Source organism: Podarcis filfolensis, assembly GCF_964270895.1.
Source record: "Podarcis filfolensis genome assembly, chromosome: Z".
Classification (NCBI taxonomy): Eukaryota; Metazoa; Chordata; class Lepidosauria; order Squamata; family Lacertidae; genus Podarcis; species Podarcis filfolensis.
Window position 1 is genome coordinate 36,918,686 of NC_139617.1, and position 14,758 is coordinate 36,933,443.

Sequence of the window (14,758 nt, forward strand, 5' to 3'; positions counted from 1 at the left end):
GACCTTATGGTGGTGTTTTGCCTACCTAAGAATCAACATTTAAAGAAAGGGCTGCAAAATGTTTGGCCATCCAGATGTTGCTACACTACAGCTCCCATCAATCTTTTATTTTTTTTAAACAGGAATCTTTATTGAAAGTTAAAAAAAGAAATACATTATTATATGTGCACTAAACTTGGTGAGACGTAAATAAAAGAGAGAAAAAGAAAAAGAAGCAGCAGCTGTGTAGAAGGCAAAGTAAAAGGGGGGGGGGGACCAAAACTGTATACTTTACAGAGTTGTTGTAATTCACAATCTTAACCTATTACAGTATTTGTAAGAATGGATTCCAAATATTGAATTTGTCCATGGCAAGTCTGCATTTATATGCAAGATATTCATATGTTGCAAGTTGGTACAAGTCTTTGATCCAAGTGTAGAAGGGAGCTCCATTCCCCCCCCCCCCAATTCACCAGTATCAGTCTTTTTGCCATGATAATGGCGCGGAGAGTCCACTCATATTGTCCTTTTGTAAGGATCCATGTGCTGGGTATATAATTCAAAAGAATATTTTTCCACTGTAAATGTAAGATCATTCTGTACAATTCTGTTGATGAATTCAGTTACCTTCTGCCAGAAATCTTTCAATACGGTGGTACCTCTGTTGCGAAAGGGATCCGTTCCAGAGGCCCGTTCACAACATGCAAAGAGCGCAACCCGCAGCGGCATGTCTACGCATGTGCAGGTTGCAATTCGCCACTTCTGCGCATGGGCGTGATGTTATTTTGCGCTTCTGCGCACGCGCGAGTGGTGAAACCTGGAAGTAACCCTTTCCGGTACTTCCGGGTTGCCACGGAACGTAACCTGAAAGAATATAACATGAAGCGGACGTAACATGAGGTATGACTGTATAGGCAATGAAAAAACATATGTTTTAGAGAAACATTGTCCCTATTGTATTTCCAGAAGTTAGATACCTTAGGTAGCCCTTTTTTAAACAAACGTAATGGGGTCCAGTATATTATAAATATTATTTTTTGTTGTATGAACCTCAATTTAAGGTCCAGAGACACCCTTGTTATAGCACTTAAAACAGTTTCCTACTGTATGGTCGAAATTGAGATCTCTAATTCTTTATTCTATTCGTCCCTCAAGATGTGTACTGTATATCAGATTGGTAACTCCCATCAATCTTAGCAAGTGTGGTCAACGGTCAAGGTTAAGGGAGTTGTAGTCCTGTTAGATTTATTTATTTATTATTAGTCATGAAAAGTGTCCCAAAGTGATGCAAAATCAGAACACATTCTCTCTCTCTCTCCACCTGTAAAAGCAGATCTTAAAAGGCATATATAATTATATTTATTTTTGTACGCCACTTTGGATGAATACAGTATGTGCTCAGAAAAGTAGCACAGAAATATTTTAAAACAAAGGATTTTATTACAGGGGGAAGCGCGATATATACGTAAGAAAAGTAAGATAAATTGATATATTTTGTCACTTGTTGGAACACATCTTGGTCATAGAAAATTGTGTGTATATGTATGTACACACACAAACACACAAACACACAAACACACACACACACACACACACTTCCCTTGTATGGCTTGTGTTTAATGGTGCATATACTGGCATAGGGACGCGGGTGGCGCTGTGGGTAAAACCACAGAGCCTAGAACTTGCCGATCAGAAGGTCGGCGGTTCGAATCCCCGCGACGGGGTGAGCTCCCATTGTTCAGTCCCTGCTCCTGCCAACCTAGCAGTTCAAAAGCACGTCAAAGTGCAAGTAGATAAATAGGTACTGCTCCGGCGGGAAGGTAAACAGCGTTTCCGTGCACTGCTCTGGTTCGCCAGAATCGGCTTAGTCATGCTGGCCACATGACCCGGAAGCTGTATGCCGGCTCCCTCGGCCAGTAAAGCAAGATGAGCGCCGCAACCCCAGAGTCATCCATGACTGGACCTAATGGTCAGGGGTACCTTTACCTTTACTTATACAGTGGTACCTCGGGTTACATACGCTTCAGGTTACATACGCTTCAGGTTACAGACTCCGCTAACCCAGAAATATTACCTCAGGTTAATAACTTTGCTTCAGGATGAGAATAGAAATTGTGCTCCGGCGGCGCGGCAACAGCGGGAGGCCCCATTAGCTAAAGTGGTGGTGCTTCAGGTTAAGAACAGATTCAGGTTAAGAACGGACCTCCGGAACAAATTAAGTACTTAATCCGAGGTACCACTGTACTGGCATGTTTATGTAAACAATAAATAAATAAATAGCCAACGACCCTTTGTTATGAGAGTAGGGGTATCAAAAATATACAACAGCACCCCTAGATGCTGGAAAATATAGTTCCCTGGCTACCACATGGCTCAGGAATACTTGAGGGGGAAAACGTTCCTTAGTTTCTAGGCAATGCCACTCTTATTCCTTTCACCCAAATAAAGCATTGATCCTGCAGAGGGACTCAGGCAAGCAGTCCAAACCCCTAGCACCAGCAGTATCTAATGTCAACTACCACTGCATCCACAGGCCCCACTATTCCCAAAACCAAAAGCTGTTGGTCAGGGCAGGGGAGTCATTTTGCTACGCCGGTTCCCAGACTGCAAATAGGCTTGGATCAGACCAGTAGCCATCACATGACAGCAGCAGAGCCTCATCAAGATCCAGTAGGTCCACTGCCAACTTAGCAACTATTTAAGAGAGAAGTCTGGAAGAGAGATTATTACTCTGTCGTAGCAGAGTTAGAACAGTGGTGATTGCTCTAAGCACATTAAAACCTGGTTAGATTTGTATCTGCCCTCACCCACCTATATACAAACATTCCACGTGAAAATACTTAGGCAAGAACAGGCTTTCTAAATAAGTGAATATTTCACTCTCAGAATTTTCAGCAGACAAGTCTCCATCTGCCAACAGTAAACAAAGAAGAAAAAGGGTTCCAAATAACAAAAACAAAACACAAAACAAAAACCCACCCCAAAAACTGTTTCCTTACTAAAACAAATCACGCAATCTTTAAGTCAACAAAGATGCAGGCTAAGAAATCTCCCTTTTGGAGATTCAGTTTACTTGGTTTTTCTTGCAGCTGGGAGCCATTGGTGACATGGCTCCTTCTTTGCTCATTCCAGGAAGCAAGAAGAGTAAAAGACTATGAAGGGGAGGAGGGGGGGCTGCTGAAAGCCTGCTAAGCCACACCCACTTGCAACCTAAGCTCAGGGCTCAGGTTAACTCTTTTATGCATGCAAGTGTGTGCCAGTAACTGTATATTACAACAGTAACAACCCCTCTCTAATGGGGAGGTTGGGGTTCCGCTGGCTATCACCAGTGGAGGATACCACTGGCGGTACCTACTGCTGCCACCATTTTGGTAAGTGCATGGAAGATCAGGAGTTTGGGTTGCTCTGTTAGTGGAGAAACAGCTGCCTCTTTTAAAAGCGGGAGATGTAAGATGTTCAAAGGTGAGCGCAGGGAAAACATGTCCAGAAATATCAGCGTCCCACCTCCCAGAACGCTTCTGGACAAGTGCGCAACTCATTCTGTAGAACATTTCTCAGCCAAGGAATTTTAATTAAAGTCTTCATAATCTTCTTTTCCTATTAGCTTTGCCCCATAGAAGCCACATGCCCAATTTAAAATATCATTGAAAACCACACAACAAGCCAGAATTCAGTTGAAAGAAAAAAGATAACTAAAAGCAGCAGAAAGGTCTGTAAAAGCGTGTTGTCAACGGCAACCAACTAACGCCACTGGTGAGTCATGGAGGGGAGATGACTCCATTTGAGAGGAGCAGGTGTGGACTCAAAAGATGCCCTTTGGAGACCTCCTTGCCTAAATGGGTTTACATTCCTTGCCACTAAACCTTTTGCGTGGAAAAGAGATGGCTGACGCTCATTGGGACTGGTAGGGCAGAAGACAGGGAGCACCCAACAGCAGGGGAGCCAGAGCCAATCACAGGCACAGCCAGCTCCTTCTCATTTTGTCCCCATCTTCCTATAAGAATGAAACTGAGAACGAGGAGGAGGAAGCAAACAGTCAAGGCCACTGCCTGAACTGGTTTTAAGTAAGGTAGGCAGGTGGGAGCTGGATGAGGGCGGGTCGAGGCAGGGTGGAGAAATGCCCCTTTTGCCCTAATAGACCAACCTCCACTGGCTTACCAATGAGTTACAGGCGCTGTGGGTTAAACCACAGAGCTTAGAAGAAGAAGAAGAAGAAGAAGAAGTCTTATCACTACCCGAAGGAGTCTCAAAGCGGCTAACATTCTCCTTTCCCTTCCTCCCCCACAACAAACACTCTGTGAGGTGAGTGGGGCTGAGAGACTTCAGAGAAGTGTGACTGGCCCAAGGTCACCCAGCAGCTGCATGTGGAGGAGCGGAGACGCGAACCCGGTTCACCAGATTACGAATCTACTGCTCTTCACCACTACAACACACTGGCTCTTAGGACTTGCTGATCAGAAGGTAGGCGGTTCGAATCCCCACGATGGGGTGAGTTCCCGTTGCTCGGTCCCTGCTCCTGCCAACCTAGCAGTTCGAAAGCACGTCAAAGTGCAAATAGATAAATAGGTACTGCTCTGGTTCGCCAGAAGCGGCTTAGTCATGCTGGCCACATGACCCGGAAGCTGTACACCGGCTCCCATGGCCAGTAAAGCGAGATGAGGGCCACAACCCCAGAGTCGTCTGCGACTCAAGCTAACAGTCAGGGGTCCCTTTACCTTTACCTTACAGCCCCCTCCACTTTGAAGCTTCAGAAGCATTCAAAGGACATCTCAAATATGCTACCTTGCATATCTGTGCCTGAATTTCCATGGCTAGGATTTAGCAACCGTCTCCCAGCTCTTTCAGGGACTCTCCACCACAGCCATCATGGTAGGCGCAGTCCCAGAACAGGCAGGCTTGGTGCAGTTTGGACACTGGCTGAAGCAAGGGAGGTTTAAACTATTATTCTGTTTCATTCCCCACCACCCGTATCTCCCTCTTGCTTCAGGCCTTGTCTTCCTTTAGCTGTTGCACTCTCCAGTTCAGATTTCCAAGGCGGCAATGGCTGTTGCTGCTGCCTCCTGGCTATTTTGGTGCTGCAATCTGATCCCTCGCCGGAGTCTATTTTAGCACCTTGGAGAAGTCCCCAGTGCACGGAATTCCACCTCTTTGCAGAAGAAGAGTGCTTCCCCCAAAGGCCAGAGGTTGCTCTTCCCTTTCTCTGGATGTTCCTCTGTATGAACACATCCCTCAGTCTCATTTTCCCAAGCATCAGCTCACTTTGTCCTGTTTCCCTACCCCCCCTCCCACAATACAGGGATTTTTGCCCACAGTTTTGCCTGGCACATGCATTTTTGCAAGCCATTTCCCCCCGATATAGCATCTTTTGCTGCCTTGGGTTCAGTGGGGAGGGAGGTTGGAATATAAATTCAACAAATAACATTGTTGTGTGTTGTTTTCACTAATACATATATATGTGTGTTTTAGCAAGCCATTTCCCCTAATATAACACATGTCATTTTCATCACACACACACACACACACACACACACACGTTTGTATAGTTTTCCCATAATATTTGCATTTTTGAATGCATACTTTTGGTTGGAGAGATGCACTGCAAAACTCAGAGAAATGTGAATTTTGAAAGATTACTGCAATTTCAGTTCATGTATTGGGTGGGGAAGGATGAATTAGGTAGATACATATTAAAAAAAATAAAAATACAAGTGGAACTGATTTATCCATAATTGTTAGCAGATCCTCTCGCCTTAAAGCTGAATGGCATGTTAGGTTACAAACCCAGGCGTTTCCCAAGCCTTTTTTCATCTCAGAAACACTGTTGATATAATTGCAAGGAAAGGATCAGAGGTTAGGAAGTGGGTGGCTGCAGACAAAGTGCTGGGCTAAAAATGGGGTTCAAATGCCCAACAGCCACAAAGCTCAGTGAGTGACCTTGGACCAGTCACCTTGATGATAACCTCTAAATACATAGGTGTGGGAACCATTTTTATGAAACTGTGCCAGCTAAGTATTTTAATGGATACACACATAAATATTTTATTTCATGAAATTTATATACCACTTGATTGTAAAGCAACAACTGCCTCAAAACTCTTTAAGAAAAGGACAATGACATTATCTGTTAAGAACAGACAAAAGCAACTATTTAAAACATCCTTTAAAAAAAAAAGCAATAAACTGAAAACTAGATTAAAGCACATGTCAGCATTCTACCTAGCTGGATAAGTTTCTCTAAACAAAAAATGTTTTTAGTAGGGGCCCAAAGAGAGTACAGTGAGGGGTTTGCTTGGTGTCAATAGGTAGTGAGCTCCAAAGCATGGGGGGGCCACACACTAAAAGATCTATTTCTTATAAATGCACAACAAGTATTGTGTGACGTCTGTGATGGTGCCAGGTCTGACAACTGAAGTGGTTGAGTGGGCATATATTAAATTTTGGCATTATTTCCATGAGAAATCCCAAAGTGATACACAATACGATGAAAGCATATATTACAGGTGCAAATATAAAAACAGCTGCATATATAAAAACTTTTTTTTTTAGCAATTCTATATATTTAAAAACAGGTTAATAAGGAAAATCACATAGATGAAATTGATCGGAAATCTGATATGGATACCCCCTGGGGACACGGATACATCTGCATTTGCCAAATGAATCTGCATTTTGCAATATAGCGTGCCTCTTCACCCTTAGACACCAAACTCTGAGGAAGCACCCTTGGCTGCACATTCCTGGCACTAGAATCTCTTGCATAGCTGTTGCTATGGTGAGTCTGTCAATCAGAGAGCCACACAGACTGAGCAGACTAGCGAGGAAACTCGGGAGATCTTCTCTTGGTGGAGAGAGCCATTGTAACCTGGAGTGTGTGTAGCTTTAACACACTGCATTATTATTATTATTTATTTATTGTTAGTGTTTTAATCCCCTAATCCTCCAAGGAGCTCAAAATGGCATAGAACAGCCAAATCCCCTTTTTCTCACAAGCCGGGGAGGTAGGTTAGGCTGAGAGCCAGCGACCGGACTGAGGTCATTCGTTGAACATTGTGATGGAGAATTTGAACCCAAGTCCCACAACCCAAAGGCTACCCCTCTGCCCACTAGCTCCCTTGCAGCTAGGCCAAGTGGTTAGTGTTGGAGTAGGACCTGGGAGACCAAGGTTCAAATCCCCACTGTCTCTCTCTCATCCTAGTGCTTTTTTGGACTCAAATTCCCATCAGCCTCAGCTACCATATTCAGTGGTCAGGGATTATGGGAGTTGTAGTGCAACAACAACAGTGGGGGACCACGTTGGATACCCCTGGCCTAATAGCTCAGCCTAATTTCATAAGGATGTCAAAGAGGGGGAAGTGTGTGTGGTTCAATGAGAGAGAAAGGGGTGGCAAACAGAGAGAGTCAGAGGGCAGGGAAGAGCCTTAAGTGCAAAGAGATATATTAGCTATGTGTTCCTGCTTTGTAGGAGCCTGAAACCCTGCAGAACTGCTGCCAGCCAGTGTTGGCAGTACTGAGCTATAAGAGACCAGCAGTCTGGCTCATTGCAAGGCAGCTTCCTATGTCCCTAACTCCCAGATGAAAAACGGGAGAGATGAGCTGCCTCTAGGCAGCATGGGCTCACCCAAATTAGAAATTGACCAGGCCAGCAAAATACCCGCCAGGCGTGAGTGGGGAGAGGAGGGGTGAGGAGGCAGGAAGCTTTGCTTCTCATCAGTGACCTTGCATTCAGAAAGCATAGCCCAAAGCATTGCAATCTGCTTTGATTCTGTGCAGGAAGCAAACCACTGGAAAATGAAACCTACTGACATGAACACATGTGCACACAAATACACACACCAATGAAGGTTTGGGGAAAACCCTATTAAGTGTTCTGTGTTTCATAGCAGATTTGTGGCTTATCTGCATGATCGACTGCAGCACCGCACTGGAACACAGAAATCTGCCTTACAGTGAGTCAGACCGTTAGGTTCACCAAGCTCAGTATCTTCAACGCTGCCTGGCAGAGGCTCTCCAGTAGGGGAGCCCACTGGAATAAAATATTTGCTGGGGGGGGGGGCAGGTAAGCCCTGCCCAGTATAAATGATCACAAGATGCAGCATACCCACACTGTCTGAATGGCAATGTGGGGGAGGGCTGAAGAGATCTCGGCCCCCAGGAGTTGGCTCCTATGCTCTCCATGGTTTGAGATTGGGGACTCACCCAGACCTGTCTGCAGATGCTGCTGTGGACCGAACCTAGGACCTTCTGCATGCAGTGTAGGTGCTCTGCCACATGGACCATCAAGCTCAGTTTTGTCAACTCTGACTGGCAGTGGTCCTCCAGTGTTTGAGACTGGGTACTATTCTGGATTCCCCTGGAGATGCTGCCTGGAATTCAACATGGGGCCTTCTGCACGCGAAGCAGGTGCTCAGCCACTGAGCTAGGGTCCTTTCCAGGGACTTGGGAAGCAGCCTTATACCGAGTGAGACCACGGGTTCATCAAGTTCAGTATTGTAGGCACTGAATGCCAGCACCTCTCCAGGGATTCAGGCAGGGAATCGTTTGCAGCCGTAACTGGATATACCCTTATGGATTGAAACTGGGACTTTCTACATGCACAGCAGGTGCTCTACCACTGGGCTATTGATTTTCCCCTAAACATAAGGAAGATTCTAGTCCTCATGGTTCTGAATCAACAGCCAATTTCCACAGGAAGCTGCCTTGTACTGAGTCTTACTACAGTGGTACCTCTGGTTACGTACTTAATTCATTCCGGAGGTCCGTTCTTAACCTGAAACTGTTCTTAACCTGAAGCACCACTTTAGCTAATGGGGCCTCTTGCTGCTGCCGCGCCGCCGGAGCACAATTTCTGTTCTCATCCTGAAGCAAAGTTCTTAACCTGAGGTACTATTTCTGGTTTAGCGGAGTCTGTAACCTGAAGCGTATGTAACCTGAGGTACCACTGTACTGAGCCACAAGCTTTCCCTATTGAGTGGGTTGTATCTTGAACAGCTCTGTCCAGAGCTGGTCTCTGTCCCCTACACCTCCTTATCTCAGAGATTCCTGAGCAGCCCCTTTTCCCTCCCTCATTGCTCTGAGTTACTCTGAGAAGCTGGATTCCAAGTAGAAATTGGAGCAGGGGCTATTAATTCAGTCCCTGTTTTAACACCAACCTACCTAATTCACACTCCCAGGACATCTCCTGATCCACTTTCACCACACCTCGCATCATTTTATAGCCAGTGTGGTGTAGTGGTTAGAGTGTCAGACCACAGACATAAAAGAACCACCCTCAGGGTGAGGCCAATGGCCCATCTGATCCAGCATCCTGTTCTCACAGGAGCCAACCAGATATCAGGTGCGGAATTCAAGTAGCAGAACGCTCTCCCCTCCTGAGGTTTCCAACAACTGGTACTCAGAAGCGTTGCTGCTGTGTTTGTTGGAGTGAGGAGGAACACAAATACAATCCGTTTGCAACAAAGAACAGCGATCCCGAAATTTAAATTTTAAAAAAACCAATCTTTACTTTGGAAAGAGGGGGTGAGAGGAATAATAAAGCACCAAAACTACAATACCCAGCATTCCTGCGCGGATTGGAAGGAAGTGCCTTTAAGGTCTGAAACAGCTGCAGATAGAGGAGAGACGAGTGGGAGGCTGGCGGTAAGGCAGCTTTGCTCTCCACTTCACTGGGATTCCCGTCTTGCTCGTCGAGAGTGAAGCAGAAAGGCGGGCAGGATCGTGCGCCCGCGCGTGTGCTTTTGCAGAGCCCGTTTGCAAAAGGGGAGCAGGACTGCAGAGGGGAAAGAAGACGCCTCGGGCACGCGGGGAGGTGGAGGATGGCGCCGCTGGCCAGTGGGACTTTCTGCAAAGTTTGACCCGCGCCTGCAGTCACCCGATGTTGTTGCAGCAGCAGCAATCGAAGAGCGGGTCGGGCGTCTGGCTGTTTAGTTCTGTCCCCAGCCGAGGAGAAGCGTCGGAAGCAACGGATCAACCACGCGCGTAGAAATACTAATAATAATAAGGAACCGGGCAAGCAGCGGGTTGTGGTGGGCGAAAGATGGAGCAGAGTCGCGCGGCCGCCTGTGCGGACTCCTCTGCTGCAGAGAGGAGAGGAGCCCGCGGTCCGGGATTCCCGCAAGCGCCAGCCTAGCGCGCTGCGCGGGGAGGAAAAAACAAGATACCCTTTGCACAAAAATATCAAGCAAACCAACAGACACACATGCACACATAGATACGCACATAAACCACCCAAACCGTGTCATGCACTGATAAGTCATTTGCACACACAAGTCTGTTTGCTTACATTGCTCTCTTGACTGCAAAAAGGCACCTTCGTATACACATTTTATTTGTGCGGCGGAGGGAGGGTGCTTCTGCAGCTGCAGTTCTGGAGGGATTTGTGAATGGCATTTGGACGATTAATTTTTAAAGGTGAAACGGGGTAATATAATGATATCTCATATGCACACTTACGCATTCAGCTAGCTTTGTGGTGGGCTCAATAGAGCTGAATTGGGGTGGGTGGGTTGAAATAAATAACGTAAAATAAATTAACTCTATACCCTCATTGCAATAAATCTTCAGCGCTTTGCAGAGCGTTCCAACGTTCGCTGGGGGCGGGAATAGGAAGCTTCGGGATGACAGACCCGGGCGAGGAGCATCTGAAACATTCCCTGCCTTGCCTTGAGAGTCTCCTTTTGCGCCACCTTGGCTGATCTACCCTTTCTGTGCCTGCCTGCACCCGCGCACACGACGCGACTGCGGGCGAGGGTCTCCCTCCTTTCCCTGGGCATGTCTTGCAAAACGACTCTCTTCGGGTGACCGGCGGTGGCCCGCAAGGAAAGAGAGGGAGGAAAAGGTGGAGGAGGAAGAGGAAGGCGCAAGGCTGCAGAGAAGATCTGAGGACACGGCTGCGGGCGAGGAGAGGGAGGAGACGAGAGCGGCGGCGGCGGCCACAGCAGCAGCAGCAGCAGTGTGATCGTCGGCTGCAAGATTGCACAGAGAGGAGAGGAAGGGGGGGTCGGCATTGGAGGAGGGGGGAAGGAGGAGGGGGGCAACCCATGCATGGCTAAGCTTTGCAGGTGGTTCCCCCTCCCTCCCTCCTCCTCCTCCTCCTCTCTCACCCCTCTGTATCGCTCAGGTGGGTGTCATTGGAGATGTCACGGAAAGCGATTATGAGGTGCGGTTGGGTCACTAAAGGCGCGATTCATGCGCAACGGGGCTTGGACGGTACCGAGGGGCTGCCGGGTTGGGCTCCTCCATCCAGCTGCGGGGAGCGGCAGTAGCAGCAGCAGCAGCAATCAGGAGCAGCCTCCGCCGCTAGCGCCAGACCAGACCCTCTCAGCATCAGGAGACAAAACTTTACGCAAAAGTTTCCCCCCTCTTTTTGGTCTTTTTAAAATATATGTATATAGATATATATCTATTAAGAGACTCAAATTCATCTTCCTTCCCCTCTTGGTGGGGCGTTTCGAAAAGTAAGGCATCGCGGATGTTTTTAGAGGCTTAGAAAATAAATAAGTTTTTATTTCCAGGAGAGCCAGGACTCAACTTACCGATTGTGTTTTCGACACAATCCAAGCCACTTTTGAGCATTTATAACAATTCCTCCTCGATTTCAAAAAAGGGAGACAATTGAAGCACGTGCTTCTGTTGAAATCTAGTAAAACTTTTTTAAAGTGTTTGGCTGCTGGCTAGGGCCCATATATTTTATATTTAGAAGCGACTTAACAAGGTACTATAGTGTCTGTGATTGTGACAGAGAGTTTCTGAATTAGCTGCCTTGGTGTTTCATTTTATTTCTTAATTATTTTTGCTTTACTGCCCAGCAGAGCATTCTGAAAAAGAAGCGAAAGAAGGATGGTGTGTGTATGTGTGTATCAACATAAGGGATGAACTAGAAGGGAATAGTTCCTGGTGCTGAGCACCCATTAAGCCTGTTCCTTTCAGCTACCCTAAGGACTCTTAACTGGCTTGTTCTTGGCTGAGTTGTAGCTAAGATTTCTTGTTTAGAAATGAGGAACTTGTTTGCTGCAGTGAAAAAGAACACTGTGTTATCCAGGATTGCCATGCAATCCTAAGTCCTAACCATTGTATTCTCAGGAGTGAGCACTATTGAATTCAGTGGGACTTACTCCCAGGTAAGTGGAGGATTGCAGCTTTAGGCTGCTGTCGTATAACCACATACGTGGAAGTCAGTGAGACTTGCTTTCAAGTTGCCATGGTTAGGACTGCATTGTTACAGCGTGCTGCCATCCCCTTTCTTCCAGAGGTGCCTTTTCATCAGGTGCATGAAGTCATAAATGTGACAGAACGAGGTTCCAGCCTTCAAACGGCTGCCACGATAAATTGGATACTTTAATTCATAGACTTCTTTTTTAGTTTGATGTTTTCTCTTAACTGGGAAGAGAAACTCATTGAGTGCACCCATTTCCCTTTTCTTCTCCTCCTTCATGGATTTTTCTTTTTAAATGCAAAACAGGGCAAATTTGATATGTTAGTAAAACTTGTGTTTTATTATTTTTTGAGCTATTTATTGTGGGTTGCTTTTCTTATAAAAATCAGCGAAACCTGTTTTTTCAGAAGCCAGCATGGGGGAGGAGGGGTAGAAAAGTTCGTTATTTGTTAAAACTTACTGTTGGTCTTTTCCTTATTGTGGTGTTTTGTGTGTATGTGTGTGTTTAAAGTCTTTTTTCCCTTTTTGTTTTTACTAAGGGGAAGTTGGGAATAACTGGATGTCAGGAAGTGAAGTGAAAACTCCACGTTGTCTATGAGAAGCTGAAGAGACAGACCAAAAGGGATGGATTTATTATTCATATAGACCATCAGCATTCTGCTTGAAAAGGATTTTTTTTTAATCCAAAGAAATCTATAAAAAGGGAATAAAAGGCCAAGAGTGCAATACAAGAGTAAATAACCGACTGCATTCGAAGAAAGGAAGGCTGAAGAGAAATCAAACAAAACCAAGATATATTTATTTGCTGAACCTGCATCTCTTTTATATACAGTTTTCCTTGCTTATCCAAAATAGTATTTATCAGACTTTAGTCTGCCATTGCACAGAAGTTTACATACCCAAAAGGCCCCACTTACGAAGAAAGCGCTGCAAAACCTGTTACTTCAACAAATAGTGGGATTCAAATTTATATCTATATGTGTATATATAGCAAAACTTTTCCCACGATGACTCTTCTATCCTATGGATATCGGTTTTGAGATAACAGATGAGGATTGTTGGCGCCTTTTGGAAATCGTGCTGGTGTTGTGGGCCATGGGCTGTATTCAGAGCATTAGCTGCAAATCAAAAGGTTTTCGGGAGAGTATTACTGTCATTGAAGTTAAGGCCTCCATCGACCCCGTCCCTACCAACATTGATGAGTCGTCCAGTGTGGTTCTGAGATACCGGACCCCGCACTTCCGGGCTTCTGCTCAGGTGTTGGTGCCTCCTCTCCCCAGGAAAGAGACCTGGATCGTCGGCTGGATCCAGGCCTGTAGTCACATGGAGTTCTACAATCACTACGGGGAACACGGAATGTGAGTGGTACAGTATCGGCTGCGTGTATTAGATTTAACTTGTTATGGTGCCTGGGGATGGGGGAAGGGACTTGTACCCTGCAAGGATTTTTGCCAAGGGGTGCAACCTGCTGTACAATTGGATAAGGGACGATGGCTCAGTGGCAGAACACCTACTTCTCAGGCAGAAGGTCCCAGGTTCATTCCCCAGCATCTGCAAGTAGGACTGGGATAAGTCTCTCTACTTAAAACCCCAGAGAGCCTTGTAAAAAGTACTGAGCTAGATGGACCTATGGTGTGACTCAGTATACAGCTCCCTGCTGTGTTTTAGGATGATGGTCATAGCTCAGTATTAGAGCACCCGCTTTGCATGCAGGTGTCCCTGGTTTGATCCCTGGCTTCTCCAGGGAGGGCTTGGGCTATCCCTTGCCTGACATTCTAGAGCATGGGTAGGCAAACTAAGGCCCAGGGGCCAGATCCGGACCAGTCGCCTTCTAAATGTGGCCCGTGGACGGTCCGGGAATTAGCATGTTTTTATGGGTGGCGCTGTGGGTTAAACCACAGAGCCTAGGACTTGCCGATCAGAAGGTCGGTGGTTCGAATCCCCACGACTGGGTGAGCTCCCCTTGCTCGGTCCCTGCTCCTGCCAACCTAGCAGTTCGAAAGCACGTCAAGTGCAAGTAGATAAATAGGTACCGCTCTGGCAGGAAGGTAAACGGTGTTTCCGTGCGCTGCTCTGGTTTGCCAGAAGCGGCTTAGTCATGCTGGCCACGTGACCCGGAAGCTGTACGCCAGCTCCCTCGGCCAACAAAGCGAGATGAGCGCCGCAACCCCAGAGTCGGCCACGACTGGACCTAATGGTCAGGGGTACCTTTACCTTTACCTTTACATGAGTAGAATGTGTGCTTTTATTTAGAATGCATCTCTGGGTTATTTGTGGGGCATCGGAATTCATTATTATTATTTTTCAAAATATAGTCCAGCCCCCCCCCCACAAGATATGAGGGACAGTGGACTGGCCCCCTGCTGAAAAAGTTTGCTGACCCCTGGTGTAGACAATATGGAGCCAGAGGAATGAAGGTTCTGACTTGGTATAAAGTAGCTTTCTACGTTACCTATCCTCCTGTCACTGGTGGCATCCTGTTTTGTAGGGCAGGTTTGTCCCTTATTACTCTCCCTCCAAATCCAGTGCTTCATTTCTCTTCATAAAGTCACTGGAACCTGCCTTGATACCAGGTCACAGAATGACTGCATGCCTGCTCTGGCTGTCCCTGACTCTCCAGGCTCCCAG

General features: G+C 46.4%; 1 protein-coding gene and 1 long non-coding RNA gene across 4 annotated transcripts in view; one reads left to right on the top strand and one right to left on the bottom strand.

The window, feature by feature from the left end:
• Positions 1-9,453: 9,453 nt before the first annotated feature.
• LOC310754742 lies at positions 9,454-10,662 on the bottom strand. Its single transcript, XR_014543982.1, has 2 exons — positions 10,518-10,662; positions 9,454-10,109 (listed from the first exon to the last, which is right to left on the bottom strand). It is a non-coding gene; the product is annotated as an uncharacterized lncRNA (long non-coding RNA).
• FAM78A (family with sequence similarity 78 member A) overlaps positions 10,104-14,758 on the top strand; it is a 30,441-nt gene continuing 25,786 nt past the window's right edge. The window contains exons 1-2 of one of the 3 annotated variants that reach the window (XM_083596889.1): positions 10,104-11,095; positions 12,670-13,488. In XM_083596889.1, the coding sequence (XP_083453015.1) occupies positions 13,154-13,488 (335 nt within the window). In that variant the 5' untranslated portion in view covers positions 10,104-11,095; positions 12,670-13,153. The other 2 variants (XM_083596888.1, XM_083596890.1) reach the window with 2 other exon arrangements.